General features: G+C 45.0%; 1 protein-coding gene across 2 annotated transcripts in view; it reads right to left on the bottom strand.

Moving 5' to 3' along the window:
- Positions 1-19,904, bottom strand: part of LOC129325107 (NACHT, LRR and PYD domains-containing protein 3-like) — an 81,267-nt gene that overhangs the window by 44,163 nt on the left and 17,200 nt on the right. For both annotated transcript variants that reach the window (XR_008596579.1, XM_054972643.1), the window contains exons 5-8: positions 18,017-18,097; positions 14,667-14,837; positions 7,742-7,912; positions 7,403-7,573 (exon numbers count right to left, since the gene is read on the bottom strand). Coding sequence is in view for 1 of the 2 variants with exons in the window: in XM_054972643.1 (XP_054828618.1) it covers positions 7,403-7,573; positions 7,742-7,912; positions 14,667-14,837; positions 18,017-18,097 (594 nt within the window). In the remaining variant the exon portion in view is untranslated. The remainder of the gene's footprint in view (positions 1-7,402; positions 7,574-7,741; positions 7,913-14,666; positions 14,838-18,016; positions 18,098-19,904) is intronic.

The following is a 19,904-nucleotide window of genomic DNA, read 5'->3' as shown; positions in this document are numbered from 1 at the left end:
AAGAGATCTGTGTGAATAAGTTTAAATGAAGTAACTTTAAGAACCGAGAACTACTTTTATGAAACCAATATGCTTCTTGAAAAAATAAAAGTTTATTTTGTTTTTGTTATATCCCAAAGTAGCTGTCATTGCTATATCCCATTCCTATCCTCAGGGCCACATAGAACCACGAAGGAGCCTGATGCTTAGGCACATTACCAAAGGGAAAATTTAAATAAAATATCTTGGAATATAATATTCCTGGTGGCAGCAATCTACCCAGAGGGTATAAGGGAAAGATTAAAGGTAAAATCTACCCAAGAGAAAGTAAGGGGTTGTAACAGGCTGTCTTAGAGGAGGGAAGGGAGCTGTTCATGTTGGCAACAGACTCACAATTAAATTAGAAGAGGGAAAGTACCAGCTGAACATTAGTAAAAAATTATTCATGTTAAAAATAATTCATCAGTGGAATTGACTGCCACAGGTGTGTGTGTGTGTGGGGGGGTTCCCCCTCATTGGTAGTGTTCAAGGAACTGCTGAACAAATACTTGTTGGGGATTCTTTAGGCTGTTTCTGCATTGGGCAGGGGGTTGGACTAGATGGTCAGTAAGTGACCTTCCAATTCTATGATTCTATATTGTTTCAAAAACAGAGAGAGAGCCAGAACCTGTTGATCTCTGTTAACTGTTTGAGATCAGAGTTAAGTTTTCCTCAGGTTTGTCAAACTTTAGTTAGATACTGGGGCTAATTATACACAAATCTCCATCTGCCCTGTAGCTTCCCACTGCCTATGAAGATTAAATGTTCAAAGCTTAACAACCAGTATGTGTACATCATAACAATCAGTCAGCTTCTGCCTGAAGTCAGACAATGAGATAGGCTCCTTTAGAATTCTGACACAAAGTGGATGCTACAGGGGGATATGGCATCCCTAATTACATTTGTGATAAAAATTTCACATGAAAGAACTGGGTGGTGAACTCTAAGAATTCAGCAATTTGCAGATACATCTGACTTTATTTCAGCAAATCTACTTGTATAAATACCAGTTCAAGCCCCTCAGGTTTTACGATGTTCAGTCACAAACTGTCTTTATGACAAAACAGAGAATTGCACTTCATGATACAAGGATCTTGTTCTTGATATGTGGTGTTAGTTAAGGAACCAGGACCCCAAGTAATTGCTGGCTGTAAATTGCTGTACTTGACCATCTTGTTGCCTGGCTCTGGACTAGGGAATTGGCTTCTTACATTTTGGACACATTGCTGATGTAAATGCTGTCATCTCCTTTGGAAATCTCTCTTAATGAATGGTGTGGTGGTTACAGGAATTGCTCGCTCCTTCCTAGATCCTACCAGTTCCAGTCCCCATTTTCTGAGCTCCTCAAACACATGTTGCTTTTTTACATTTTAAATTAATTTCTGTTCATTGTTTTCTCTATTGGAGAGTTTTCTCCTTGGGCAGGAGGATCCCTCTCCCTTTTTGATTTACCATGTATCCTTTGCTTTCTTTATCATCTGTGATCCAGCAACAAAGTTGTTTACAGATGTATCTTAATTTCATTTTTTTACAGAAACAATGGCAACAATTACATTTGAATAATATATAGCATAAGTCTTGCCTGCTGAGCCAGCACATATTGCTTTTTCCAAGCAAATCATATCCCAACACTTCACTTGTAACTCCCTCAAGCCAACAGATTCCTCGTTGCCCTATACTACTTCAAGGAGCACAATGTGCCTAGGCATTCTAAGATTGACCGTTTGCTTTGCCCTGTCACAATAATGCATCATGTTTCCAATGTTTCTGACAGAGGACTTTATCCTGTCCAAAAAAGTGATGGAAAAGCAGTGGACAAAAAGAGCATTCATCAGTTTATGGTTCAGCAAGATAGTCTAGAAGGCTCAATAACTGTTGTGCAATATGGCTGTGTTTAGTTGATTTTCTAAGGAGATGGTCATGTGTGGAAGATGGTTACCTCCCCAAAATGCCATGAGATGATCAATTTGCTAGGGAAAAAATTCAAGTAGATGATCACTGACAACAAGATGTCAGGCGAGGAGCACAAAGCCATGTCACATTATGGCAAGCTGTCAACAGCACTGTTGGAAAAAGGGATGTAATTTCTGACTACACAGTAAAAGCAAGATCCATATACCCCATAGAGGTCCATCCCAGCTCAGCAGACAGATTAGGTAGAGATCAATAGATCTCACAAATCAAACTGGAAACCAAGGGGTATGGCAATAATTCCAGAAGGGTAGCTGTTAGCTAGCCTTTTGCAACAAAAATAAAAAGAAGTCTAGTGCAGGGGCAGATTGGCCATTAAGAGCACTGGGAAACCTCTTGGTGGGCCAATAATTTCCCTTCCCACCTGGGCCAAGCCAGCCTGGCGACAAAAGGGCTGCATCTGGCCCACCTAGCATCTCACGAGGAGAGGTAATGCCTGGCCCTTCTGAGCCCTGTGTAAGGCAAGGCAGATGGCACCAGGCCTGGCCTATGTGAGGTGGGGAAAGCAGTGCCTAGCTTGACCTGTGCCCCGTGTGAGGCAAATGAAGTGGCACCAGACCAACTGATTAGGGAGGCTGCCTCATTCTTCCTCTCTCCCTCCTTTGTGGGTTAGGGCATGGTTAAACATGCTGCCTCTTCCTCTCTCCACCTTGCCTTTTCTTTTGGGGGGGGGGGGTCTGAGGGCAGGCCAGGGATGGGGCCTTTTCCATTTTCCACTCCCTGTCTGCCTCTGGTCTAGTGGAATTTTAAAGATGAAAAAAAATTTTCCCAGGACAAACATTTATATACTAGAGACCACTTTCTCACATACAGAATGCTGGATCCTCAAGTAGGTGGAGACATTGCACTGTATTTGACAATGGGCTCCAGTTCATGAAAGCTTATGCTGGAATAAAAGTCTTTAATGAGCCATTAGATCCCTGTTTGTAAAGGGACATGGATTAATATAAGAACTATGTCTAAAAATTAAACAGGCATTTACTTCAACATTTGGCTTACGTCTGATTAAATGGTAAGTTAAATGCAAGTTGGGTTGGGGTTACGAAATTCATTGTAATTTCAGATCTGGACTTGGATGGGGGTACTGTGATTGCTTGATTCTGGGTGGGGCATTAACAGTTCTGGATTCAAATCACTTGTTTTTCAGGTTACATTGTTCTGGTCCATTATTTTCAATGGGGAATGTATATGAGGTTCTGAGGCAGCTGTTTATAATATAATGGCACCAAATTTGCCATTTGTCATCCTTCCAATCTGAAGACCTCCTAAGTCACAAGAAGATTGAACAAAGGGTTTAGATTTTACAGGCCTCCTAAGTAGGTGCTTCTCTGCCCAATCTACTAATTTCTAAAATGATGGTCAAGAGGCAGGCTAACAGGAGAGCACAGGCCAGTCACTAGCATTTTAAAAAATCCTGTCTTCATTTCATGTCCCTGTTGTTAAAGTGAGTGACAATATATTTTTTGTTACCTTTCCACCTGCTGTAGATGGCTAGCAGCACCTCAAAATGAAAAGCTACACAGATTGTTGGGGTGGTGATGGTTCATAATACCTAAGAATCCCAGATTTAATCCAAAGGATTAGAGGAAACTGAAGCTTAATAGGGTTCGGATAAATTCCCCTTCATTGAGTTTTGGAACTTAATTGGCGATTCCCCCCCCCCCCAAGATGGCGATGAAAAAGCAGAGTCCCGGTGTGGGAAAGTCGGTTTTGGCTGTGCTGCAGGGGAAGGGAGAAAATCTTGAAGAGGTTGTCAAACGGTCTGTTGCTGAAGCTATGAAGCCCTTTATTGATATGGGGGTTTTTTTTGAAATTTTTTTTTTATTTTATTACCTACATTAACTAACAATACAGAGGGAAAGAAGGGGGGCAGGGGAAGGAAAGAAAAAAAACAGCAACATATAACAACACTACACTACAAATAATGCTTTCCCTTCATACTGCCATTATTAAGAAATTAAAACTTTGTGAGATATTGATGGAGTGGTTGACCTTGCAAAATACAGATTACAATCCAAATTAAGTCTTCCTCCCCCCCCCCCCCCGGGCCTTGGACGCAGTTCTCTCTGAGCAGCAGCAACCGCAGTGCTCGTTCCCTCCCCCCGCCTTCAGACTTCAAATCCTTTTCTTCTTGCTTGGTGTCTTGCTGAAATTCTTGGTTTTTGTCCTCAAAATCCCTTAGTTGATCTTCTGATGTTATCTTGTAAGCTTGATCTTTGTAACTAAACCAGATACCTTCCGGAAATAGCCATTTATACTTTATTCCACGTTCCCTCAGAAGAGCTGCAAACCTTTTATACTTAAATCTCCTTTTCTGAACTAAGAATGGAACATCCTTCAGTATCTTAACTTTATTACCCAGAAAGTCCAGATCCGCATTATATGAGTTGTATAGGATAGTGTCTCGGATCCTCTTAGATGAAAAATCGATGATGATCTCGCGAGGCAGCTGACGCTTCGTTGCATATTTTGAAGAAGCCCGACGGACTTCCAAAATGGCGCTTTTTACCTCTTCTTTAGTTGCCCTTGCGGGTGTCGCCAATAGTTCCGAGGCCAGATCCCTTAAATCCTCATTTTCCTCCTCTTTCACGTTCTGGAGGCGCAAAATTGTCTGTGTTCATTCCACTTGTAGCCCGATCAGCTGGTTCTCCACCAGCTTTAACTCTTTGTTCGTTGCCCTCACAAGTGACGCATTTTCCCGAGCAGACTTCTCTGCCCCCCCCCGCTACTTCCTTAATGGTTTTCACTTCGCTCTCAATTAAGCCCACCCTTTGATCTGTTTCATTCAGCTTGTCAACAAAGGGCTTTATGGCTTCGATAACCGACCTCTTCACCAAGTCCTCGAGCGACTCTCCTTTCCCCTGCAGGGCAGCTGAGATTGACTTGCCCAAAGCGGGACTCTGCTTTTTCGCTGCCATTTTAGGGGGGGGGGCGCCGACCAAATTCTGAAACTCAGCAAGGGGGAAGAATGAGCCTTCTTAGCTTCAGATCCCACCACTCCTTCACGTGCGCTTGTAATAACAGAAGGGATTCGCTTACTTACAGGCTTCCGCCTAGTTCTGCTCTTTGCCGTTTTCCATGGCCCGGCAGCACTCGAGGTGCCGCGCACGTCTGCCGGCCTCCATAGGAACAAACGGGCAATTTACCCCCTGCATCGATTTCAGGGGGCTCTTCCCGCCGCGTTCCGGACCCTGCCTCCCTCACTGGGAGTCCTGGGGGCTAATCTTTGCAGATCAGCCACCCGGTCAGGCTGCTCGGGCGCTTCCTCCCGGACCTGCGGAGAGGAGCATCCGACATGGCAGAGAAAACGAAACCGAATCCCCCTTTATTGATATGTTAAGTGAAATCGGAAAAAGGGTTGGCTCAGCTGAAAGCGAGGTGAAAACCATTAAAGACGCAGCGCTCGAGGCGGAGAAATCTGCTCGGGAGAATGCAACGCTCATGAGAACCGCAACTAAAGAAATAAAGCTTTTGGAAAATCAACTAATCGGGTTGCAGGTGGACCGTGCTCAGATGACATTGCGTTTACAAAATGTTAAAGAGGAAGAAAGTGAAAATTTAAAGGATCTTGTGTCGGAGCTTTTGGCGGCATTCGCAGAGGCAATTAAAGAAGAGCTGAGAAGCGATATTGCAGAGGTCCGTCGGACATCTTCAAAATATACAATGAAGCGTCAGCTGCCTCGCGAGATTTTTATCGTCTTTTCATCTAAGAAGATTCGGGACACCATCCTATATAATTTGATTAATGTGGACTTGGACTTTCTGGGTAATAAGGTAAAGATTTTGAAGGATATTCCATTTTTGGCTCGGAGAAGAAGATTTAAATATAAAAGGTTTCTCTTCTGAGAAAATGTGATATAAAATATAAATGGTTATTTCCGGAAGGCATCTGGTTTAGATACAAAGACCAAACCTATAAGATAATATCTGAAGCACAATTGAGGAACTTTATACTTGATCATCAGGAGTTTGACCAAGAAGAAGATTCGAAGCCTGAAGGGGGGAGGGAGGAGGAGGGAGCGAGCACAGCTATTGTAGCTGCGCAAAGAGTACTGAGACCGAGACACAAGGGGGGGGGAGGAGACCTGAGCCTGATTGTACTTTGTGTTTTACAAGCTCTACCAATCTAATAATATACTAGAAAGTTTAACTTTGAATAATGGTAGCCTGAAGGGATGTCATAAATTGTAGTGTGTAGTATGTGATTATGTTGTTTTTTATTCTTTCCCCCTTTGTTCCCTCTTTCCTTGTTTTAATGTAGTGTCTTTTAGTAATTAAAAAATAAAAATTTACAAAAAAAAAAAAGAATCCCAGATTTATATTACCTTTCCAGGAGATTACTGTAATGACCTGAACCATTGATTTCTGTTTATATCTTCATCTCAGGAATTTTGTAACAACAACAACAACAACAACAACAACAACAACTTGACACCCACTCAGAGCGGTTTACAAAGTATGTTATTATTATCCCCACAACAATAGTCACCCTGTGTGGTGGGTTGGGCTGAGAGAGCTCCTAGAAGCTGTGGCTGACTCAGGGTCACCCAGCTGGCTTCAAGAGGAGGAGTGGGGAATCAAACCCAGTTCTCCAGATTAGAGTCCCGTGCTGTTAACCACTACAACAAATTGGCTCCCCTAATTGGGATTGGGTGGGAGGAAAGCAAATTGGCTTCTGAGCAAAGGTGTGGTGGCAGGAGAGAATTAATCTTTCCCTCCCTTCCACCCTACACACTTTCACTTGCAGAAAACGGCCACAGGGGGAAGGCAGGTTATTTGTCTTATACTTGGTTCCAAATGTCTATCTAGGACAAACATGGAAGCAGCAGTAAGACAAACAGCCTGCCTCTCCAATACTCCTTTTCTGCTAACAAAAGCACACAGATTGGAAGGGAGGGAATCATGAAGCCTCTTTTGCTGCTGCACACACACTTGGGAGTCAATCCCTCCCCACAATATTTTAAGGTGAGTGCTGGGTAACGTTAAAGACAAGCAGGGAAACTCCAACACAACTCACATTTAACATATGGTCCAATCAGACCCATAGAGTACATAAAATAGTTGGCATTTGAAATGTGAGATAGTCAAATACAATTCAGGAACACACTTGTTAAAATGTCTGAGCTACAATGAAGTTTTCAGGTGCACCACCAACGTAAGCAATAAGGATTCACACCCCTGTTGATTTGTTCTCTCTAACTTCTATTCCTTGGGAAAACACTGGTTCCTCCAGTCAATATCACCCACTGCTTAAACTCCATGATGACCAACTAGGACCTTCTGTTTGCTTAGCTTTTCATTATCTTCTCATAGCTGCTCCTGGAAATTTTATTAGTCTAGAATTATATCAAAATTTCTATCCCTTGCCTTGTGCTATCAATTTAGCACAACAAACAAACCAGCTGTTACTTACTTTATTAGCTGTATTTTGCAGTGTGGATTTTTCAGGCCGTCACATAGCAGTCTTATTCCTGAATCTTCCAGTTTATTGTTCCCTAAATATAGTTCTTTCAGTGACTGGTTTGTGCTAAGGACAGAAGAGAGATCACCACAGCCAGAAGATGTTATTTCACATCTGTCCAACCTGCAAGAGAAAAAACAACTTACTATGCAGTGAGCAGGGCACTCGGGTTGGGGAAGGATAGAAGAATAGGTTCTTGTTCATCAGCAAAGTACCTATTTTGGGAGGTGTGTGGGTATCTCATATTAACAAAATACCAGGAACAGAAGAAATCGAGATACTGATGCTCACCCCAGTTTCTCCAATCTGCACTTTGGATGTCTCAGTCCTGCAGAGAGGATCTTAATTCCCAAGTCTTCTATTGCATTATTTTCTAGATCCAGCTCTGACAAACTTTGATCAGTACTAAGAGCAGAGGAGAGATTCCCACAACAGGCATATGTGAGTTCACATAAGTACAGTCTGCAAAAGAGAGGGAATAACAGACTTTACTAATTCCATCACTGCAGGGATAATTTCTCCAACCTTCTATGTAAAGGTATCATTGATGATGATGGTTGATAATGCTCATGAGAAGGCTTGTAGATTTTGTTTCCTATTTTTATAGTATGAATGTTTTTAAATTTGTTGTAAGTGAGCTTCAGCCCAGTTATGGAGAAAGGCAAACTAGAAAGGTTCCGAGAGAGGCCCTGGCTCAGTGGTTGACCATCTGCTTTGCATGCCGAAGGTCCCAGGTTCATCCTCTGACATCCTGTTAAAAGGATCAGTTGCTGATAAACCAATGGTCTTACTCAGTATGGGGCAGCTTCATGTGTTCAAACAACCCATTCATATATACCCCTAGAATTAAGTTTTATTCTTATGAATTTCATTTATATCCCACCCTTTTCTCCAATGAGAACCAAAAGCAACTTACATCATTCTCCTCTCCTCCTCCATGCTATCTTCACAACAACCCTCTGAGGTAGGTTAGACTGAGAGAGTATGACTGGCCCAAAGTCACCCAGTCAGCTTCCATGGCAGAGCAGGGATTAGAACCTGCTTATCCCAGATCCTAATCCAGCACTCTAACCACAACACCACACTGGCACCCAGTTACCTGCTAACTGTATATTCTAACCATGTATGTGTGTATACTTGTGTACGCAGCCTTTTCTTGGTTATGATAAGAAGTTGATAGATTGTGACAAAGCATGAGAAAGAGAACTCATGGCTTGCTCTTCCACCCAATGATGATTGCAGCACATATCCAGTGCAGTCATAAATAGAGTTACATCTTGCTAAGTCTATTGAAGTTAATGGGTGTTGTAATTAATGGGAATTTCACTGAAGTTAATGGGTGTAGAATCCAACTGATTAGGATTGCACTGATACAGAAAACTTGAACAAATGTTTCATTCTCTCCCTTTGTGTTTTCATAAAAGGACTGTCAGTCTTCAGTTAAACTGAAGTTTGGAGATTTTTAATGTTTCAACGTGAGGAATGATAGCTACCATTTAACCCATAGAAATATTTAGGATCAGATTTTCTTGTTGTTATTAAATTCTTATCAAGCTGTACCTGTTGATATAAGTTTTCATTGCCATTTTTGGAAGTTTTACTTTATGAAGTAGGGAGTGGTAAATCAAAATAATCTTTTTATGAATGTTTGGAAATAAAGAATAGGAATAGCATTTCTTGGCTTGCTCTTTGGGATGCTACCAAAACCTACGTTTAAGGGTTAATTATTAATATATCATCTTGTTATTACAAACTTAAAGATGAAGCTAAAACTTAAGTAGTAAAGTATAGGGGTGTGCATTACAAAATTTCTAAGCCAAATATATACATGGAAATTGCAGTTTCAGGTTATTACCATGACTTACAAACTCTCTTCCACTGAACATTCCCCCCCCGCCCCCGAATTCAGGTGCTTACCAGCAATGTTGCAAGCACTCATGCTTTTCTTTGTTTATACTGATTTTCCAGGAAACAGCATTTCCAATAGGATTCTAGTAAGGGAGGAGCACAGAGCACTCTCATCCAGTCACCTCAGGAGAGAAGACATAGAAGGGGGTAGTTCTCCTTCCCTCCCTCCTTTGTGGGGGCAGAGCCTTTTTTGGATGCATGGGGGCACCTTGTTCAGAGGCCTCTTGGTCCAATTCACTTAAAATTTAGGCAGGCAGCACTAGCTCTTCTGTAATTTTGGTGTCATTTGGTTGAAACACAGCCACTGCAGCACCCCTTAAAAAAGGGGTCTAAGCTCTGAGGGAGGCAAGGAAGGTTGTCATCACTCCTCTGACTTCCTATGCCTGAAGTCAGAGGAATCCCTCATCTCCCTTATAAACTCTGGCAGAGCCATCAGACGACCTCTACCAGGTTCCAAGATAATCTTACTCAAAAGTAACACTGTATGAAAATATAAACTTCATTAGTAGAGATGGGCAGCAGGGCCAGATTGAGGGGGGGCAGGGGGGGGTAGTCTGCCCCCGGCGCCACCAGGGAGGGGGTGCCGGGAGCAGCGGCCAGCTGCCAGAGGGCGCAGGCAGCAGCGCAGGCAGCCTCGCAGCCCCCCGCGCTGCCTTTCGCCTGCCCCGCAGGACAGGGGGTAGCCAGCTTGCCGCGCATCCCCTGTGGGGGCTGTGGGGCCACCCGCACCATTCGCCTGCCCCACAGGACAGGGAGAAGCCGGCCACCCCCTGTCCTGCGGGGCAGGCGAATGGTGCGGGTAGCCGTGCTGCCTTTTGCCTGCCCTGCTGGGCAGGGGGTGCACGGCAAGCCGGCCACCCCCTGTCCTGCGGGGCAGGCGAATGGCGCGGGTGGCCTCGCAGCCCCCCGCGCTGCTTTTGCCTGCCCTGCAAGACAGGGTGTGCCCGGCAAGCCAGCCGCCCCCTGTACTGCAGGGCAGGCGAAAGCAGTGCGGGGGGCTGCGAGGCCGCCCGCGCCATTCGCCTGCGGGGAGGCGAATGGTGCGGGTGGCTTCCCAGCCCTGCACGCTGCCTCCGTTCCGCCCTGCGTGATGATGTCACCAAAGTGACATCATCATGCAGTGCAGGGAGTGTGCATGTGCTGCGTGCGCATGCGAGGTTGCCGGCTGAGGGTTGCCCCGGGTGCGGGCAACCCTGGATCCGGCGCTGATGGGCACAGACCGGGAGTCGGCCACTGACCGCTGGTTTGTGGTCCATGGACTTTCACGGACCACAGACCACGAACTTTTAAACGGACTGGCCCGGATTGCGAACCGGTTCAAGAACTGTTTTCGTGCAGTAGACTGAGTTTTCCCCACAGATTTTTGCTTTAGTAAACCCCAAAGGTTTTCATGTGACACTCTTCAATTATCACTTTTTCAAAGACTTAGACAAACAACAACTTCCCCTCCCCTATTCTGACTGACCCTTACCTGCCCTTGGTGGAATGAGGGAGACTTGTGCTCCTGTCCAGGAGAGTTGGCTGCCCACAAAACCCACCTACATGGGGCTGCATCAACAACAGATGCCCTCCCCGGGAGTGGGAAGACCAACTCCACATGATGGGAAATGAATGGATGTACTTGAGTGAAAGCCAACTCCGCAACAGGAGATCGTTTAGAAATTTAAAGCCCCCTTGCTGGAATAAAAGGCACGGGAGGGATGGAAAGGATGTCATCCACACCTTGGGGGAAGAAGACTTATGCTACCCTATTCAGAGGGAGCCTCTTTGGTCAGTGGCCAATGAATCCCACCTCAGTGATGTGGTGTGTCTGCTTGCTTGGGTTAGGGGCAGGGCTCTGACCTGGGCCGCTGTCCTACTTGTCACTGGACCTTGGGGATTAACGATCTGGTTTCCCTCCACTCCAAGTTCAGTTATTTTAGGGGCCCCAACCATCTGGTGGAGCAGAAGGCTCCACCACAGTGGCCCTCTTCAAAGAGTTCTTGTGAGGATAAAATGGAGAAGAACTTTGGTTGCACCACCACAGAGAAATCTCCCACGTGTGGTTTCTCCGGTGTCAGCAAGAAAAAGCTCAGCTGACAAAAGGGGTGTCCAAGTTCCCTCTTGGGGCTGTTGGGAAGGAAGGCCCTTCCCAACTTCAGGGAGGGTGACTCTAAGTCCCCTCGCAGGGGGGGCTTCCCTCCCCCTAGGGAACGTGACTTAAAGGAAAGGTGGTCACCACCAAAGGACACCTCAGCTATGGGGTAGCCATGAGAAAAGAGAAGGGTGGTGCTGTCACGATGAAAAGTCGAAGACAGTGGAAAAGAAGTGGTGAAATGGAGGCATATGAGATGTTACCAAAAAAGAGAAGCAGTTCTTGAGTGTGCCAACGCTGGGCAAGGAGAGGGGACAGAGCAGGATGTCTATGAAGGTGCCCAACCACACGGACTTGTCTCACCATCGCTGTGGAGTCGTGCAAGCATGGTTCCCAGCCCAAGAGCATTCCACACACAACCAGTGGAGCGCTCGCCAAACCTGGTGTCTGCGAGGGAATGAAACGTTTGTGTGGGGGAAGGCAGTAGACGTGGTGTTGGGAAGGAAGCAGACTTGGGCTCCCCAATTTTGAGGGTAGCCTTGGAGGATGGGAGCCTCAAAGGAAACTTGCGCTCATCTATTCGGAAGGAGCCTTCCTCACGCCTGGGAGAAGGAGACTTGTGCTCTCCCATTTGGAAGCACCATTCCCCATGCTTTGGGAAGGAGACTTGGGTTCCCCATTCAGAAGGTCCCTTCCCTATGCAGGTCAGGAGCCTGGTGACCACTAAATGATAATTTTTATTTTAAAAGGGTGGCCCCCACATTGCAAAAGTGGGTACCGACAGCAGCCATCCTCTCCCTTTGGGGGCCCCCTTTCCTTGGACCAGGTGAGGTTAGGGTGGGGAGAGGGTGGCCACCACATTGTGGAAGTGGGTATCAATGGCGGCCACCCTTTGAGGGCCCCCTTTCCTTGGACCACGTGGGGTTAGTGGGCCCCCTTTCCTTGGACTGCGTGGGGGCGGCCACCCTTTGAGGGCCCCCTTTCCTTGGACCGCGCGGGGTTAGTGTGGGGAGACTGCGGCAGCCACATTGTGGAAGTGGGTATCGACGGCGGCCACCCCCTCCCTTCAGGGGCCCCCTTTCCTTGGACCAGTGGGGTTAGGGTGGGGAGAGGGAGGCCACCACGTTGTGGAAGTGGGTATCGACGGCGGAAACCCCCTCTGTAATGATTTCAAGTAAATGTGTGCATGTGTCTTTAAATGCTTGGTGAGATAGGTGAAGAGTGGGGGTGAAAGAAAGGGATGAGTGAGTGATATGATTGGTTGATGACTGAGAGTGTGGGCGGAGTGAATGCAGTTTAGACTGACAGGGCAGAGAGAAAAAGTCAGTCAGAAGAAAGCAGGCTAGCTGTGTGCTGCCTGAGTATACTGAAGTAGTTATGAGAGAAATATAACCTGTGTGGAACCTGAACTGAGCATGTTTGTGAAAGAACACTCAGTCAGGGAAAGAGAGGCCAGCTGTGTGCTGCCTGAGCAGGTTTAATATTTCTGTGAATGAGAGTCAGAGAAAGAGAGGCTAGCTGTGTGCTGCCTGAGTATATTGAAGTATTTGTGAGAGAACTATTGAGTCTAGTGAAAGAGGCTGTGTGTGAAGCCTTAGAAGAGATCTGTGTGAATGAGTTTATAGGAAGTAACTTTAAGAACCGAGAACTACGTTTATGAAACCAATACGCTTCTTAACTAAATAAAAGTTCATTTTGTTTTGTTATATCCCAGAGTAGCTGTCATTGCTATATCCCATTCCTATCCTCAGGGCCACATAGAACCACAAAGGAGCCTGACGCTTAGGAACGTTACCAAAGGGAAAATTTAAATAAAATTATTTTATTTATTTATTTATTCAATTTATATACCGCCCATCCCAGGGGCTCTGGGCGGTGAACAGTTAAAATTGATAAAAACAAAAACTAAAATCAACATACAAATAATAAAACAAATTAACAAGGTGCAGTGGTGGGGAGAACCTTCCCCACCCCAAAGGTGGGAGGCCGACATGGCACCGCCCCCTTCAATCACCAAACGCCTGGCGGAACAGCTCTGTCTTACAGGCCCGGCGGAACGATAATATGTCCCGCTGGGCCCGGGTTTCCATTGACAGAGCGTTCCACCAGGCTGGGGCCAGGACTGAAAAAGCCCTGGCCCTGGTTGAAGCAAGGCGGGCTTCCTTAGGGCCGGGGACCACAAGTAAATATTTATTCGCTGATAACACCCTGTCTCCAGACCAAGAAACTTAAATTTCACACCCCACTACCTTATTTTTTATATTATTTTATTTTTATAAGCAAGACTTTGGGGGCTGCTTAGTCTTCCAGTCTTCAGTGAGGGCAATGCCTGGACTCAGGCTACCACCCAGCATTCACTTGGCATATTATGAAAGGATTATAGGCTTGAAAAAACCACACGGAGCTGCTGTAGCATAGTGGTTAAGTGACTAGGCTCTGAGCCAGCACTCTGCTGGTTCAACTCACACTACTGCCATGAATTCTGCAGGTGGTCTTGGGTAAGCCACTCCTTTCAGCCCCAACTCCCCAGCTTTATTGTGGGGATGATAATAACACTGACCTTGTTCATTGCTCTTAGTGGGGCACAAATCTGTCCAGAAGACCTGTATATAAGCACATGGTTGTTGTTGTTGATGAAAACAGCTAAAAACTGGTTTTAGCTGCTTTCTATGGAGTGGTTGTTTCTTTATTTTCCTGTTCTCTAGTCCTTTAGAACTGGGGCCCAAGAAAGCATAACAGTTACCAAGTAGGTTTCTTATTTGACTGAATCAAACTTATAACATTAATCAGAAAGGCTTTTAACCTTTAACTGTTTTTGACAGGAACAGCATTCAAACTCTACTTTTCCTCAAAATACCTAAAGTGTCTAATGTACATCCTGCCTAACCAGCAGACCTGCTAACGCTTCTCGAATAAAAATCCAGCAACCCTCAACTCTGTCAGTTGGCCAGCAATTAAACTGGCAAACTCCTCCTTTCCCCCCGCTTTTCAACATTCCAGTTCACCATTTGAAAGTGATTGGCTGAGGATCCTGGACAGAAGAACTCGAAACAGTCCATCACAGTAAGATGTCCTCTCCCTCCAACGGAGATGGAGCACATGCACATTTGAAAAACAATCAATGAATGCACCTGTTTTTCTTTCAAGGGAGAATGGTTGTATTCAGTCTCAGGATCCTATGATTCTAGCAGAAAGAGCAGATACATAAAAGTTAAAATGCTAATAATGACTTACTTCAGTCTCTTTATCTTGCAATCTGGATGTTTCAGTACATCAGCCAGCTTTTGCACTCCTGAATCTCCCTGTTCATTACATCTCAGCTCCAGCTCAGAGAATGTTGGGGAAGTGCAAAGAATGGATAAAAGATCCCACCAATGATCAGTTGAAAGACCACAATAAATCAGCCTGTGGGAGACAATCATACACAGATAATTAGTATGTGTGTGTATGCAGCCATTTATGATCCATAATATAAACACATTCCTTCTGGCCACAAAATGCCCTAAACTTTCTCCACTGCAAATGTTAATACCTCTCTTGAACAATGCTCAATGCTGGGAGACAATGTCAGACCTGTGGACAATATGAAGCCTGCCAAGCATTGTCCCATTCTTTCCACTTGGAATAACCCGGTCACACTTCTGCAATAGCACATGGATGCCTGAGCCAGGGAAAAGACTTGATGAGTCAGATACTTAGCTCTTATGTTGCCTACTACTGATTCTTAGTATTGGGGTTTGACAGGACTACTGTAAAAGAACTGGGCAGCCGTAGACACTTAAAATATTTCTTTATATTTTCCCCATGTTTTATATGCTATCTTTGTGATTGTTGAAACTCCAGTAATTTTGATTGTGAATGGTTTTTGTAATTCAACCTAGCCAGAATTTGGACCACCACTTTCTGTAACAGATATAACCTCTCTGAACCTTCAAGATACAGCACACTCCAACAGTTATGAACCAACTAACATTAATCAGGTAGCAGCGATGGTAGCCCAGTAAGAAAGAAGATATGAAAATTCTCACCAACAATAAACGGAAGGCACATCTAACTATCATTGTGATCTAAAGGTCAATGCACAAGTATGGGTCCAAAAGTGCCTAAAGACTGCAAGTCTGATAGACCACAAAGACCAAAATCTAGCAATGCTAATATTCAAAACCTTGGGCCTTCTTCCACCAACCACTATCAATTCAGCTCCCACAGGGTGGCCTACATCTGTCGGTTCTGTTGTATTTTAGGATTGATCTTGAGTCTGATTAAGGAGTGAATGAAGAGAGTTTATTCAGGAACTACAACTTTGACAGAAAGGAGAGAAACAGAATAGATACTAACTACCTCACTAAACTGGGAGAGAGGGACTTACGGGAAGAAGCAGGAAGTAGCCTAAGAATACCAATCTGGAGATATGCAAGAAGGACAGAAGAGAGTAGGAAAGAAGTATCCCATTCTGCCATCTATCTAACGGTCAGATTTGCTGCCCCCTGCAGGTATTCTCTGTCTTCTGTTTTCTCTGTACACAAGACATTGTATTTCCAATACCTCTTCTCAAGGTCTAGTGTACAGAGTCCACAAGGTTTAACTTCTTGCGTAGTTTCAAACTTGTCTTTAGGGAGTGGCTTAGTGAGTATATAGGCGATAATCTCTTCTGTGCGGCTGTTCTCCAACTCAATAAGCCCATCCTCTTGCATATTTCTCACTAGATGTTGTTTCACATCAATATGTTTGGTTCTAGAGTTCATCTTTTCTGTTTGTGCAAGCGTTTTGCACCCTTGATTGTTCTCAAAGAGTTTTATTGGTTTGGGTTCTTTTGTCCCAAAGTCATTCATCAGTTGGAGCATCCACTTCAGTTGTCTGCATGTCTTTGCTGCTATTACATATTCAGTTTCAATTGAGGACAGAGCCAGAGTTTCTTGTTTTCTGTTGCTCCAGCTTACTGCTCTGTTGCCATAAAAGAACAAATGTCCACTGGTAAACTTTCTGTCTTTGGTATCTCCTGCCCAATCTGCATCCATATATCCCACCAACCTGGGATTATCACTTGTTGGCAACTTCCATTTCAGATGCATAGTCCCATTCAGGTATTTTGCCAGCCTCTTCTATTACTGGCAGGGTTTGCTGGGAGTGGGTGCTAATCCAACAGCCTGTAGAGGCAAACATTAGTTGGGTCCTGCAGGCTGGAAGTGTCATCAGGTGCACCTTCTCCCTCCGTGCTTTGTAGTTGAGCTATTAAAAGATGCGAAGGGAGGTTAGCCTATACATCAGGAAGAGGCTAGAAGCAGCCTGCATTATCCAAATGCTCTGCATAAGGGGAAGCCTTACTCAACTGGATGCCTGAGAAGGAAGTCAGGAAAGGAAACGGAGGGAGGAAAACTGGCCTATGTTGTACAAAGCAGAGATGAGGGAAGAGTTTGCAGGGGCCACAGTCACAGAAGGACAGAGAAAAACAAAACAACTTCACCTTGTACCCACCCAGCGACTCCCGGGGAAGAACCGGGAACATTAGCAGCCTCAACAAGCGCCAAGCCCCACAAAACCTACCATGGTGACCTTTGCATGGTACTGAGCTGATGAAACACATGCTCAGCTCATTAGCAGGCAGAGAAGAGTTGTTTTTCTCAGTGCTATGCTGTGAGAGGAAGAGGAAAACAAAGCAGAGGTGGTAGGTGAGGCTCAAGTGTAGGGAGGGGGTTTGAAGGGGAAGACTGAGGCTGTTGGGAGGGGGTGCCTCAAACTGGCTGACTGGCCTCTTTGAGGGGGCATATTAAATTCAAGATCATCAGCTTTTACTTATTGTGTTCTGTTTCTTAGGGGAGCATAGTGGTTAAGTACCTGGGCTGCAAATCAGCACATTTCTAGTTCAGCTCCCACTACTGCCAGGAGCTCAGCAGGTGGCCTTGGGTAAGCCACTCCTCTCAGCCTTAGCTCCCCAGCTATAGTGTGGGGATAGCAGTAACACTGACTTTGTTCACCACTCTGAGTGTGGCACTAATCTGTCCAGAAGGGCAGTATTTAAGCACATTGTTGTTGTTAATTCAAAGCCATTTTCCTTTTGAGTTAGGGTTGCCAACCTTCAGGTGGTGGTAGGAAGTCTCCTAGAATTACATCTGTTCTCCAGGCCACAGAGCAGTTCCCCTGGAGAAAATAGCTGCTTTGAAAGATAGACTCTAAGGCGTTATACCCCACTGAGGTTCTGCCTCTCCCCAAACCTTACCTTCTCCAGGCTTCACCCTCCAAATCTCCAGGAATTTCCCAACCTGGAGCTAGCAGCAACCCTCTTTTGAGTAAATACAGTATGCCATCATGAGTTAACAATTCCCTTCCACTTTCTACATAAGCCAAACAGGCCAGTCCTCTGCACAGATTTCTCTCACAGTGTTGAAGAAGAAGAAGAAGAAGGAAATCTAGCCCTTCCCTCTCTGCCCTGCTCACTGCTGTTCAGCAGGAGAATTGAAAACAGAGAGATCTGCCTGTTCTGTCATGCTCAGGGATGTGTCCATAGAGGCTGCATGGAGTTTTCGTATTAAAAATACTTGAACCATGATAGTATTACAAAGTAAAATGCAGTAGACTTCTTTTACCTTAATCTCCTTAAATTATTCTTTAGACACTTCAGTGCTTTACAGATTTGTTCTCCAGGCAGTGGGTCTGGATGCAGATCACTAAAAAGAAAAGCAAGTTTATTTGCTGAACTTTGGGCAAAGTTCCAGTCATTTTACTTTAACTTCTTGTAGTGTTGTGGATTATCCACACGAGTATTTAACTATGAATTAATCTACTATTACTACCCATTGTAAATCAAAGTGCATGTATGTGCAAGAAAAAATTCCAAAGAGTGCAATTTCAATGAAAGTGGAGCGCCCCTAGGCACAGCCATATGTCCATTCACTCTGTGTCCTTTTGTCACTGCAGCCGGCAACGCAGTGGCACTGGGACTTCCAGATGGCAGCTTTCCCCATCTTTCCCCTGCCTCAGTTTCCATGGTGGCCACACACATGCACACATGTGCTATCAATATGACCTGATATTGATATGCTAACTGCCAATTTTTACAAACCCGCAAGAAACCCCCTGGTGGCATGCTGGGGACAAGATGGTTGCCACAGGGACTTGATAAAGATGCTAAGGCCTGGGGGAAATGTGTGTGGGGGGACAGATTTCTTTTTCTGTGGCTTTCTTTTCAATTTTTCCAATAGAAAAAAATTGAGGAAAGGGGGGAGCATTGAAAAGAGACTTCTGTAAATATTTTATCTTTTAGAATAAGTAAAATGCTTCTTAAGTCGATGCTTTTCACACTCAAAATTTACAGCATTAAAAAGGTCTGATGACTTTCTCAATTTTCCCAGTGGAAAAGTTTAGAAATTTTGGGGTGCACTGAAAGAAACTTCTTATGAAATAATTTCTGGAAGAACAACAGCTGCAACAAAGGTTTGGAAAATGCATGAAATGGTCTTGGAAGGGTTTTTTTTTTACTTTTATAAAATCTAAACCCTATGAGAATTCAATATTAAAGTAGATTTTAGAAATAGGCAGGGCTCATTTGGAGGCAGAATGCACCGGAATGGCATTCTGGTAGATCTGAAAATAGGTCATGTGGGTTTTGGCCCCGCCCACATAATTCCTTTTCCTCTGAGTGCAAGCCAAGTGGGGCTGGGCTCCAAAGGAACGTAAGCTGCTTGGATTCATTCTGCTCTGCTGCTCTACTTTCACTTGTAACTCATGAGAGCGGAGGGGAGACAGAGAGAAAATGAGTGAATGAGGGCAAGCCGAGTGGGGCTGGGCTCCAAAAGAATGTAAGCTGCTTGGATTCATTCTCCTCTGCTGCTTTACTTTCATTTGTGACTCATGAGAGGCGGGGGGGGGGGGGGAATGAGTGCAAGCCGAGTGGGGCTGGGCTCCAAAGGAACGTAAGCTGCTTGGATTCATTCTGCTCTGCTGCTTTACTTTCATTTGTGACTCATGAGAGGGGGGTGAGAGAAAATGAGTGAATGAGGGCAAGCTGAGTGGGGCTGGGCTCCAAAGGAACATAAGCTGCTTGGATTCATTCTGCTCTGCTGCTTTACTTTCATTTGTGACTCATGAGAGGGGGGTGAGAGAAAATGAGTGAATGAGTGCAAGCTGAGTGGGGCTGGGCTCCAAAGGAATATAAGCTGCTTGGATTCATTCGCTCTGCTGCTTTACTTTCATTTGTGACTCGTGAGTAGAGATGGGCACGATCTCCATTACAATAAAAAAACCCCACGATAATGGCAATCTCCCATTTGTGACCTGGTGGATCGTTGTCTTCCACGGCAAACGATCCAGCAGTCGGGTGAGAGGGCTGGACCGAGGCAATCATGATAGGACTGGGAGGCTAGACATTCAGGTGCCAACAATCTATTCCCCTGGCAATAGAGGCAGGGGAATGCCTGAGCTCTGTTTGAAACTTGATAATATTTCCCCTAGCAAGGAAAAGCAAACAGCTGTGAG

Source organism: Eublepharis macularius, chromosome 2 (genome assembly GCF_028583425.1).
Source record: "Eublepharis macularius isolate TG4126 chromosome 2, MPM_Emac_v1.0, whole genome shotgun sequence".
NCBI lineage: Eukaryota > Metazoa > Chordata > Lepidosauria > Squamata > Eublepharidae > Eublepharis > Eublepharis macularius.
The sequence above is the reverse complement of the archived record's forward strand: the minus strand, read 5'-3'. Positions and strand labels throughout refer to the sequence as shown.